The sequence below is a fragment of the Copadichromis virginalis genome, linkage group LG7, assembly GCF_057382275.1.
Source record: "Copadichromis virginalis isolate Kocher_CV1m ecotype Utaka linkage group LG7, C_Virginalis_male_GT1.1, whole genome shotgun sequence".
NCBI lineage: Eukaryota > Metazoa > Chordata > Actinopteri > Cichliformes > Cichlidae > Copadichromis > Copadichromis virginalis.
The window spans coordinates 14,886,219-14,898,336 of record NC_140624.1 but is presented as its reverse complement, the minus strand read 5'-3'; the positions used below and the strand labels follow the sequence as shown (position 1 = coordinate 14,898,336).

The 12,118-nt window shown below is 39.9% G+C and overlaps 1 protein-coding gene across 1 annotated transcript in view; it reads left to right on the top strand.

Annotated features, from left to right (window-relative positions):
• The window catches only part of LOC146704693 (synaptotagmin-7-like), a 56,470-nt gene that overhangs the window by 39,463 nt on the left and 4,889 nt on the right, over nt 1-12,118 (top strand). Inside the window, exon 2 of the mRNA XM_085461988.1 lies at nt 495-598. Coding sequence (XP_085318114.1) covers nt 495-598 — 104 coding nt within the window. The remainder of the gene's footprint in view (nt 1-494; nt 599-12,118) is intronic.

Below are 12,118 nucleotides of genomic sequence, written 5' to 3'. Positions count from 1 at the left end.
GAGCCACCTCTCTCGCTGGGCATCTACCGATACCCATAAATCATGAGCTCTCTTGTATTGTCAGCCTCTCCTCTCCTCCTCCTCTCTCCCCCTCCTCCCTCCACTTTCAGACTGTCACTTAACAAGCTGTGACACAGTGACAGTGATGTGTGTGCATCTGAGTGATGCCTGGCTCCACTCCTTATTGGAAAGGTATTGAAACGCTCCGGCATGAAAGGGCTGGTGATGAGATTGTATTTCTTAGGTTTTTATGAGAATGTAAAAAAGAAAAAAAGAAAAAAAGGGAGCGCTGCTCGGCTATTCAATTAAACGTGGTGAGAGAAATCCCTGCTTTCTTTTGGGTTGCACCCTTTGACAACATGATGTACAATGTCCTCCATGTTTCTATTTTACACATGTTGAAGAAAATATCTGTGTGTGTACCAAAAACCATCACTCACATTTAAAAAAAAATCTCTTTCCACCCTCCTGTATGTGTGTGTGTTTGTGCACAGGCTCAGTGTCCCTCAGTGTGTTCCTGGTCTCCCTTGCAGTGACAGTGTGTGCTGTTTGGCTGGTGGCTCTTTGTGGCGTCTGTGGTTGGTGTCAGCGCAAGCTGGTGAGTTTACACACACACACACACACACACACACACACACACACACACACACACACACACACACACACACACACACACTGTAGCTTCCAGTCACATTTGTTGCCACCCCATTATCCTTCAGTAATCAGAGAGCCTTAAATAAACAGTGTGGGTTTGCTACAAAAAAAAGACATTTCAGAGCATCATCAAAAAAGTACAATGTGTGCAGCTATTAAGAAAGTCTGTGCAAATATTTTGTGCAGTTGAGAAATTTCGAACGCAACAATTTATGTGGACGGATTAATTGTGGACTGACAATTCAAATACAGCATTGCAAGTAGTAGTCTTGTTATTAACAGCTAGCGCTACTTGACTGTTATTGTTGACTTTACTTCTAGCAAGTTGAATTTTCTTGTTAATTACTTATTATTATCATTAATTGTCTAATTACAATATTCCTGTGAGGTTAGCAAGATAGCGAATCAAGCATAAGTTCCCTGATTTAGAAGTGACAGGAAACACAAATCCAACTTTTCCAGTACACGCACTAGTATTCAGCCCTTGCTGGTCATAAGCCTGGATAAATGGGAGGATTGCATCTGGCATTGAAATCTGTGCCAAGGTATATATGTGGATTGATTTACTGTGGGAAATAACAGAGGAAATGAAAGTTGTAAATGCAAATTTTACATTACTAACTGGAACTGGAACTTTTTTTAAATTCAACAAACATTTCTAACTTGTTTTGATGGTAGAAATATATGCTGCTGAAGCTATAATTTTACTGTTCACCTCACAGGAATATAGTAATTAGCTTAACAACAAATTTGAGTTGCCAAAACTCTTGGAAACAAGTTTTGAAAACTCATTTTGCCTCATTATTTTGAGTTTTCTTAGCACTAACCAAAATGGGATTATTAATAATGATTTTACAGTGTTTTGTATTAACTGCTAATCATTAATTAGTGTGTAAGTAGTTGAATCACTGTATCTGGATTAGAATTAATTTTATCTAACTTTTTAAACAGCTATTCATCGATTCTTCTAGAAGTTTATCAGAAGAGGATGACAGGATCATAAGATGGTTTCTAACTGAACAATAAAAAATAAGACATTCATATATTTGCAGTGAATGGACTTTGAACTGACTCTTTGTTGTCCTGTGAATAATACAGCTTTTTAAAAACTCAAACAATTATGCAATAGAAAGTACTCTGTAAAAGGTTTAGAAAGAAACTATGTATCCAATGGGACCAACTTAAAGACTTTTGCAAAATGACAAGGCCCTTTCTCAGTCTAAGGAGTCCCTGTAAAAAGCAGCATTATAGTGATTTCCAAATGGGTTATGAGATTCATAGAAACATTATCATGTGTTTGCCACAAAAATACATTTAACTCAACAATTGAGTGGAACTAAACAGCTTTGAGAAGAATGGGTATAAGCTAACAAAAAGGATCACAATAAAGAAAACATAAAGGAACAGATAAATGATTTAGGAATGACCATAGCTAGCTTAAACTGTGGCTATTAGTTAAGGCATTAGCTAACAGTACAGCTAAAACAATGAAACTGTGAGCTAAAACTAATGGATAAACCATTCAGATAGTTTGCTAAATATTATGATCACTTGTTAATGGAGTATTAGTTGTATTTATAGTTAAATGGCTAAGACAGTTCGCTTAAAATCTGATCAATATTGTCGCTAAAAGCAAACAGCTGAAAGTAATCCACATCCACTTTAACATGAATTCTAATGAGGTGCTGTTGATGAAAGGGTTGTTGAGTCCATCTGACAGCCTGTATGAGTACATTAGATGAAATAGGCTGATAAACACTGTAGTAGGGTACTAATTAACCTCCTAAATATGACCATCTCAGCATTTCTAAAGAGTGCTGATACAGCGTCAGCACCAGTCCACTCGATGGGAAGAACCAGATCAAAAAGACTGACCTCTGACAGGGGGCATGTCATCGTGATTATGTGGTATGAAATGTGATTGATTAAAGGGAGGCAACCACTCTTTAGACAGACCGAGCGGTATGGGCTGGTGGCACTTTGGCTGACTGATTCTTTTTTTTTTTTTTTTATATTCACATGCCTCTAAAGTTAATTGGTTTCAGGTTCATCCTGTGCTTGTACAACCGAGGAACACGGGTCACCTATTTCACATTTATTGTTGGCTCCAACTCCTATTTATTTGAGCTCACCATCACGCTGCTGTTAAACTTACTGGTCCACAGATGGCAGAATTTGGCACTGCAACAGGCTCCACACACCACATGTCTCACTACATAATATCATTTGTATCGCCAGCAAGGTGACTGTATCTAGATTACTTCTTGATGCCATTACAACATATAGGGAGGAAATGATCTGTGCTGAAATGCAACAGAGGTACAACACAGGCTTTCTATTGTTTGCTTCAGTGGAACATCACATTATATTTGATATTCCACTTTAAAGTAAATGGAGCAGTGAATGACTCCCAGTTTTCTGCTGTGGATGGAGGTAGTTCTGCTGCCACTACCTTGGAAAGTCCCTTAGGTCCTCTCCAGAGCACTGCTGTAAATGGATCTTATTTCCATCCTGTGATAGTGCTGTGCAGCAGCCACAGAGGAGCAGGGGGCTGGGATAGGGGGCCGATCTTTAGGCCTTATGACCCTGCGTGGGCAACTGTCCTCACACCACAGTTATTATAGTTGTTTTTTTTATAGTTTTTATTTGCATTGTTTTCAGGAGCTTATTTCTAGCACTATGTTGGATATGTTATCATCTATAAAACAGAAAGCTTTTTTCTTCTTCTTGCAAATGTCATGCTTTCTAACAATAGCAAGAATAAAGAAGAAGGCAGCCAATATCACTGATTTATTTTAATTGGACCTGGCTTTGATTTAATTAAAAAATGGGGTAATTTTACATTACAATCAGGCTTTTAAGCTAATATTTGATTTGTGAAAAGAAGGCTAAGAGGAATACACTCACCTCCCCTTTTTTAGGTTTACCTGTTCACATCCTTGTTAATGCCAGTGGCATGGCAGCAACTCAGTGCATTTATACATTTAGACAAGGTCAAGATGGGCTGGTCTGAGTATTTCAGAAAATGATGACCTGCTGGGATTTTCCCACACCAACATCTCTACAGAGAAAATGTTCAGTGAGCGGCAGATCTCTGGGCAAAAATACCTTGTCGATGACAGAGGTCAGAGGAAAATGGCCTGACTGCTCCAAGCTGAAAGGAAGCTAACAGGAACTCAACTCTCTTGTTATAAAGGTTTGCAGAAGAGCATCTCTGAAATCATAGCACGTCAAGTCATGAAGCAGATTGGCTACAGCCACAGCAGACCACACTGGGCACCAATGACTACAATTCATACAGGTGCAAAAAAACAAAATAAAATATTGAATATTGAAAAGAAAAATGTCCTGATATGATGAGTCTTAATTGGTCCTTTAACATTCAGATGGTAGGGTCAGAATTAGGCAAAAACAGCATGAAAGCATGGATCCATCCTGCCTTATAGAAACTGTGCAGGCTGGTCATTGTCTAATGGTGTGCAATATATTTTCATGGCTCACTCTGGGTCCCTGAGTGGAAACTACCTGAGTACTGTTGCTGACCATGCCAAGACCGTGTACCCATCTTTTTAAAATAACACACCATGTCACAAGGCTCAGATAATCTCAAGCTAGTTTCCTGAACATAGCAGTACTCTAATGGCCTGCAGTCACCAGATCTCAAACCAGTAAAGCACCTTTGAGGACTGTTTCCAGCCCCTTGTTTAATCTATGCAATGAAGAATTAAGATAGTTCTGAAGGAAAACAAATGAGTACCTAATCGTGTCTGGTAAGCCTACATCTTCAACCAAATTCAAGATCTCAGTCATTACATTAAACCCTCCATTATGTTTTGTCATAATGCCAATAAATATGGAGCCAAATCCAGGATTCAGGGACAAGAAACAACTGAACAGTATATTTGGACAGGAAAGTTGCCTCCTTAAAGCTTGGAGCTTGGAGGGGAGAGTATGGGGTGGAAAATGGGCAGGCAGATTAGAAACTGGAAAGCATTTTTCCCTCAGCAGGAGGAAACCAGCATGAGAGCGCAGGTGAACCGAGTTTGAAGGAGTGGTCCAGAAACTTTCCACAGGGCAAGGAAATTCAGAGACGTGTTTCCAGCTGTCTTCGCACCAGGCAACTCACCAGAGAAACAGAACAGAAAGCAAGGTTAGGAATTTCATGGAGAACGGAACCGTGAGAAACCACTACAAACCCTGATTACCACCAACGAAGAGGCAACAATTCCGCTTGAGCCGGTCTTTAATACTGCATCCTTGATGAGCTGATGAGAAACATGTGCACAAGCTCCAGAAAACTAGAAAAACCAGCCTACTGCTCCACCTGAGAGGTGCCAGGAAACCAGGTCTGACATGAGGGTATTTGGCAAGAGGGAAATAGGTATTATAATTCTGTGCCATTAATTTATGAAGGCTAAAAAAAACTTCCCAGGCTCATATAAACAACAAGTCTAAATTGACAAACCTAAAAAACTGTGCCTCAGGCACAGGATGACCATCTCATTGAAGATACCAATTTGCGTACTTATGTTTTTTTCTTATCTGTGCATCTTACACTGTTTACATCAGAGCGTGTGCTTTTGTGCGTGTGTGTGCTGTGGCGGGGGGTTATACAGAGTGGCATTAAGATGTTAATTAAGGCCTTTGTAATCTTTGGACCACTTATTTTGAGAAAAATGTCAGCCGCCCACTGGTGTGAAACCACATTAAACGCAGACGGTTGATGTACAAAATAATTAAGTGTGACTGAGATGAATGGCGGTCATTTGCATTGATGAGAAACTTGTTATTGGTAAAACAGCGCACTTTGACGAAGCACAAAAACTGCTAATCTTGTTCAAAATCATTTTCCCACGTTAATCTTATCGTCTTCAAAATGCCTATTTTGTATATGGGGCTAACAATAATGAAGGCTTGGCAGCTATATAATCTGTTCTTCTAACATAAATTGCACTACAAAAGGTTTCCGCATCCACACTTAGCTGGAGCTCTTTATCTCTGTTATTTTCCGTGGCAGCGACATATTGCCTGAAAGCATGAGTAGAGTGCACATACAGTATAATTTGCTTTATCACAGTAACTTCCAACTAAGCCCTGTTATTTTAAATACCTGCAATATATGGTATGATACAAAATCACACAGGCTTTTGTTTTTTTTATTCACATGATACTGTCATTAGGAAAAAAGCTCTCAGCATTCGATCATTTGATGCTCATTTTATCTAAAGCCACCACGGGCCAGTCCATGTCTAAAACTCTAATTTTTGATATTTCTGAGTGTACTCTTTGACAGTGTCAGCTTTCATAAAAACAAATGTTTGCCTGAAGCTTCACGTGTCAGTTGCGAGTGGGCCCATGCCACTTTCGCTTATGATTCATAGGTTAGTAGACAAGACATTTTGGGCGAGTGTTGCTTTCGGTGTTTTAGAGCTGGCAACCAGTGCAGTGGGTTTTTATTTAAAAAGTCCTCATGTGCAGTCATCCTGAAGCCTCCTTCTTGCTTAGCTCTCTGTTATTTAAGCCCCCTGGAAGTATTACAAATTGAATGCTTCTCCTTAGGCTTCCTGTTTGCTCATGGCTGTTTATAAACTCGCTGGCATCAATTAATATTTTTTTAATATTTGCTTTTTTTAGTCAAGTAATTATTCTGTGCTCTTCCATCCTGACAACTAAAGGAAGTACAGACGATAATGCAGTGATGAGCTCGTGCGTTGAGAAGCTGAGGACTGTCAGCGGGGGCTTGTGTTGTAGGTGTTGGGAGAGATTTTGAGATATCAGAGGTGATGCAGCTAACATCTGTTTGGGCAGCAGTGGCTGTTTGGCATTCAGAAACTCTCCGCCTGCTCCTGTGAGCCCTGTGCTGTTTGATCCATGACATAGTTGTGAGTGAGGTTGAGATTGGACCTGACCACAGTCGCAGCCTGATTCAGTCCCTGTTGGGCTTGTATCAACAACATTCGGCACTTTGCTTACATTAAGTGGATGTCAGGAGTTCACAGTCGTTAATGGGATGATAGTAATTACATTCATCGGAGGAGGGGGGAGATGTGAAAATTGATAATTGCTAAATTTCAAAAGGAGAATTGTCACAATCATCGGGAAAATTACAGTAACTGCACAGTATGTAAACGTTTGGATTCTTGACCTGTCACGTTCAATGACGGAAAGCAGTGTCGGTTCTTTCTGTGCCTTATCTTTCCGCCATTACATACTTCTTCATGTCAGAAAATACTACAGGTACACATACGTATATAAAAATGTTTTGACAAATGCTAAAAACTCAGTGATCACTTGATGATTTAGCAGCAGACGACCATTTTAATAGTGCACTCCTCTCTAATTATGGTGTGATGTGGGTAATATTGAGCGAGCATGTAGACTCTTGCTGCCTGCTAATTCACAGCAAACAAACACAGCTGGGTGTTGGAAGGCAGTGCACTGCCAGCAGAGACAGAGAAAGTGGTAGTTTCACTCAGTCTCCTCTCATGTGTTCCTTCAAGAAAACCCTCAGCTTTACCCTGGGCAGTCCAGCATCAAGCCTTTGTTCACTCGTCTGCGCTCACTTATCTGATGGAGCAAATACAGAAAACAAAGAGAATCGGCAAGTTAATAAGTAGTAGTTAATAATTCAGAATAGCCTGTACAGTCTTAATTCGCTCTGTTTTAGACAAAAATAAGACAAAAGAAGACGTAGCTTACTGAACAACAAGAAACAGCAAGTCTTACAAATTAGATGAGAAAACTCAGTTTTGGGTAAGGTGGCTAATTAAAAGGAGTACGGTAGAGTCAACATCAAGTCAACGCTCTCTTACAAAACAAGAAGTATTGATCAGATTATATCAATGACAAAAGTAAATACATGTGTCTATGTTTGTGTGTGTGTGGGCTGAATTAGTTTGTTGGTCATGTAGCTCAGACACTGTCTCTCTGGAGACAGCTGGCAAGTTACACTATATTGCCAAAAGTATTCACTCAGCCAATCAAATTATTGAATTCAGGTGTGCCAATCCCTTCCATGGATACAGGTCTATGAAATCAAGAACCTAGGCGTTAGACTGCTTCTACAAACATTTGTGAAAGAATAGGTCACTCTAAAATCACAAAGTGGGGTCAGCAGATGCAGAGGTGCATAGAGGTCGCCAACTTTCTGCAGAGTCAATCGCTACAGACCTCCAAAGTTCACGTGGCTATTAGATTAGCTGAAGGACAGTGTGTAGACTGTGTATTCTTCATGGAATGGGTTTTCCATGGCCAAGCAGCTGCATCTAAGTCTTACATCACTAAGCGAAATGCACAGCATCGGATGCAGTGGTGTAAAGGACGTTACCACTGGACTCACTGGCAAGCAGTGGAGATGTGTTTTCTGGAGTGACGAATCACACTTCTCCGTCTGGCAGTCAGATGGAGTAATCTGATTTTGGTGGTTTCCAGGGCAACGGTACTTGTCTGACTGCATTGTGCCAAAGTTTGGTGGAGCGGGGATTATAGTGTTGTGGTTGTTTTTCAGGAGTTGGGCTCAGCCCCTTGGTTCCAGTGAAAGGAACTCTTAATGCTTCAGCATACCAAGACATTTCACGCTCCCAACTTTGTGGGAACAGTTTGGAGATGGTCTCTTCCTGTTTCAACATAAGTGCACACCCATGCACAAGGCAAAATCAAACCTTTTTTGCAAGTCTGGAGTGGAAGAACTTGACTGGCCTGCACAGAGTCCTGACCTCAACCTGCCAGAACACCTTTGGGATGAATTACAGCAGACTGCAAGCCAGGGTTATCCAACATCAGCGTCTGATCTCACAAATTAGCTTCTGGAAGAGAGGTGAAAATTCACATAAACACTCTCCTAAACCTTGTGGAAAGCCTTCACAGAAGAGTTGAATTGGTTAAAGCTGCAAACCCATATTTATTTAACCATTATTTATACGGGTATTCTGATTTAGACTCAATATCTCATTTACAAATGACCTGTTTCAGATGGCATAGTAAAATTACACCAGTAAAAAAAGCAACAATAAAAAAGCTTAAATTGTCTAATGTTTACATGGCCATATCACTACATTGAACCCTGAATATTGTATCATATAAAAACTTCTTCTTCTCCAAAAAAGGGCATCCAGCGAGTTTTCAAGACATGATGAAGCATGAAAGACTACATGTCTAGAATGAATGGTTAGCCAATAGTTGACATATTTGCTGGTTTTCCTTAATAAATTTCCCCAAATTTAATAAGTGACAGCTCAAAAACTAAAAAGATTGAAAGCCTTAGGGCTATAGATAAGAGTTACTTGGAACATTTTTGAAATTTTAATAAGCTTGCTTATCCTTGCTAACCCCACCCAGAGAGGAAACCACAGCAAATACTTAAGATCGACAAATGAATAACAGCATCAGAAAAGGGAGCCAATGGCAGTGATTCTATTAAACCTGTTGTAAAGCTTTTAAATTCCAATTTTGCAATATTTAATGCAACAGAAATGAATCATTCACATGAAGGTTATAAAAAGGGCAGCTCTTCATCAGGAATGAAAAACAAACTGAGGCATTCAGTATTGAGATGCAGTATTTTGCTAATGTCACCTGACCTGACTCAATTCATTTTTTCCACTCACTCAAATTTAAACACATTATTTTGGCCTGATTTAAAGAACTCGCTGTCTTCTTATCCTTAGAGTGGCTTGCTTTAGTCCTTGATAAAAAAGACCTCCAAACATGGCTTCAACAAAATTATATTTTATTTGCACAATTGAGGGGACAAACTGCCAGGCGCTTGCATAATCTGCAGCAACATAAAGTGGCACAATAAAACTTAAAAGCACAATGCATCCAAAAAACTCAGGATTTAGGGCCCGCTGTCACTCTTGAACTCTTTTGCAGGCATTTAAATGATATATATTGCAAAATGACGTTTCCATCTGTAAAGTTTATGAACAGATTACTAAAACTAATTGAGACAGCTGAGAGAAGCCAGAGCTGATAAAGAACAAGACATTGCCTATTTATTCAACCAAAAGTATTATTTTGCTTTCAATGCTGATTATGTAATATTTGAAAATGTTTGCTAATTGCCTAATTACTCTTTTTTTTTGGAGAGCCTTGGGTTCTTAGTTCCACTACGTCCTGCTCTACAGCCCTTCTATATTCCAATAATTTAATTTGTAACCTGCTCTGCTGCAGTTTGATTGTTAAAACGTATTAGTGGATTTTTTTTTTCTCTAAGTGGAGCCTCAGTGCAATTTGGGTATCTTTTATAATTGCTTCATCATAAGAGTTGGAACTATTATGAAGTAATGGCACAGAGCCAGACGCCACCCAATACTATGATCGTTGTAAACTCCCTGCCATTAAAGAAGAAGACAAAAAACACTTTTTTTTTCAGCCGCCATTTGAAATATTGACTTCATTTTCTTCATTATTTCTCGTCTCATGTCTGTGCCGTTGTATTCATCACTATTTTTGTAGCCTCCACACCTCCCATGAAGGCAGAAGCAGAGTGTTTGCCATCCATTCTTGTGAATGAGCCGAAGGAAGAGTGAAGAGGAGATGGATTTGAAGCTGTGCGTGTGTGTGTGCACGTGCACGGAAAGACAGATGTGTGTTTGTCACTCAGTGCCCACTGCAGAGTGTTCGACTCTTTCCTTGTTTTCACATCCAACCCGCTCGGGACTATCTGTCACTCATTGCTTCACTCAGTTCACTATTTGCACCTGTCCCCCCTCCTCCCATCTCTTTGTCTCTCACGCTGTTCTGCACCGCCTTTGTTTTCTCTCCTTTCTGGTAGCATCTTCTGTTTCTTTTCTTTTTTTTTTTTTCAAATTTGATTTCTATTTTCAGCCCTCTTTCTGTACTGGACTCTCACTCATCATCTGTGTCTTCCCACCTTCCTGAAAATTTCACGATAGCGTTGAATGATGCATGAGTTTCCTTTGATAGTTTGTCCTCGCTTCACAGAAATACAGACAGTTCTGCCTTCCCAGAAATGATTGTTCAAGAATACTGTGTTTGCCTATGTGCAAGTATTTGTATAGGGAATGGTGTAAGAAATCATAATCGCTGGTTTTAGGTCTCTAGCCAGCATGTCATATCAAAAATGTGCTTTAAAAGTTCATGAATAGGCTGAGGACATGTGCTCAGTGCAGCTCTGTGTCTATAATAACAGCTACATACACCTCTTGTATGCAGCTGTTCAGCGAGTCATCCTGTCAGATCAGTCTTTATTTATTTGGGGACCTTTCCAATTTAGGTTAGCGCTGATTATACAATAGGCGAGTGGCTTTGTTTCACTGTGTGCAATGGATATTATCAGTAGAGCTGTGTGGGCTTTATCATTTTTTCTCAGCAGTGTTATTGTCAACACTGGCTTTGAAACTAGTTCAACAGGATCCAAAGCCACAGTGTCAGTTTGCCTGCTGGGATTCAGTATATAGATTCTGACACATTTGCATTTCCATATAGATTCGCTTTGTCTGAGCATCGATCATGTAGAAGTGAGTCAGTCCAGAGGCAGTCAGAATATGTGGTTGATTTTTCCTTTGTGTTTTCTCTACATGTTATTAAGATCAAAATTATGATTAGTTTTGTTATTAAAGCAAATGTGATTTCAAAATGACGTGGAAAAATACACTCACCAACCACTTTTAGATCTAGATTTGATCTACCATGGTAGTACTGGGTACAGGACCCCCTTTTGCTTTCAGAAATGCCTTATTTTTTCATGGCATAGAGTTAACAGGTGCTGGAAACATTCCTATGTTGACACGATAACATCACATAGATTTGGGGAATGCATACCCATGATGATAATCTTCCTTTACTGATTGGATTGTGATCTGGTGACTATGGACTGATTTGAGTACAGTGTACACACCGTCACGTTCAAGAAACCAGTTTGAGAAGATCTGAGCTCTTTGGCATAGTGTGCCGTCTTCAGGAGATGGGCCCACTGTGGTCATAAAGGGATGGACATGGTCAGTAGCATTACTCAGGTAGGTTACGGCATTCAAAAGATGCTCAGTTTGTACTAATGGATCCAAAGTTTTGCCAAGAAAATCTCTTCCAAACCAACAGACCACCACCAGCTTGAAATGTTGTTACAAGGCTGGACTGATCCGTGCTAACCCTGCCATCTGAACTGTTGCAGCACAAATGGAAACTCGCAAGACCAGACAACAATTTTCCGATCTTCTAGTGTTTTTGTAGTTGTTGGTGCCCAGTGTGGTCTACTGCTGCTGTAGCCAACCTGCTTCAAGGTTCAATGTGCTATCATTTCAGAGATGCTCTTCTGCAAACCTTTGTAACAAGTGATTATTTGAGCTATGGTTGCCTTCCTATCAGCTCGAAGCAGTTTGGCCATTCTCCTCTGACCTCTGATGTCAACAAGACATTTTTGTTAGGATGCCTGGGTCGTTCACCCAGTGTTTTTGAGTTTATTATATTATTTATCATTTCTATTCTTTGGTTTCTTTGTTAG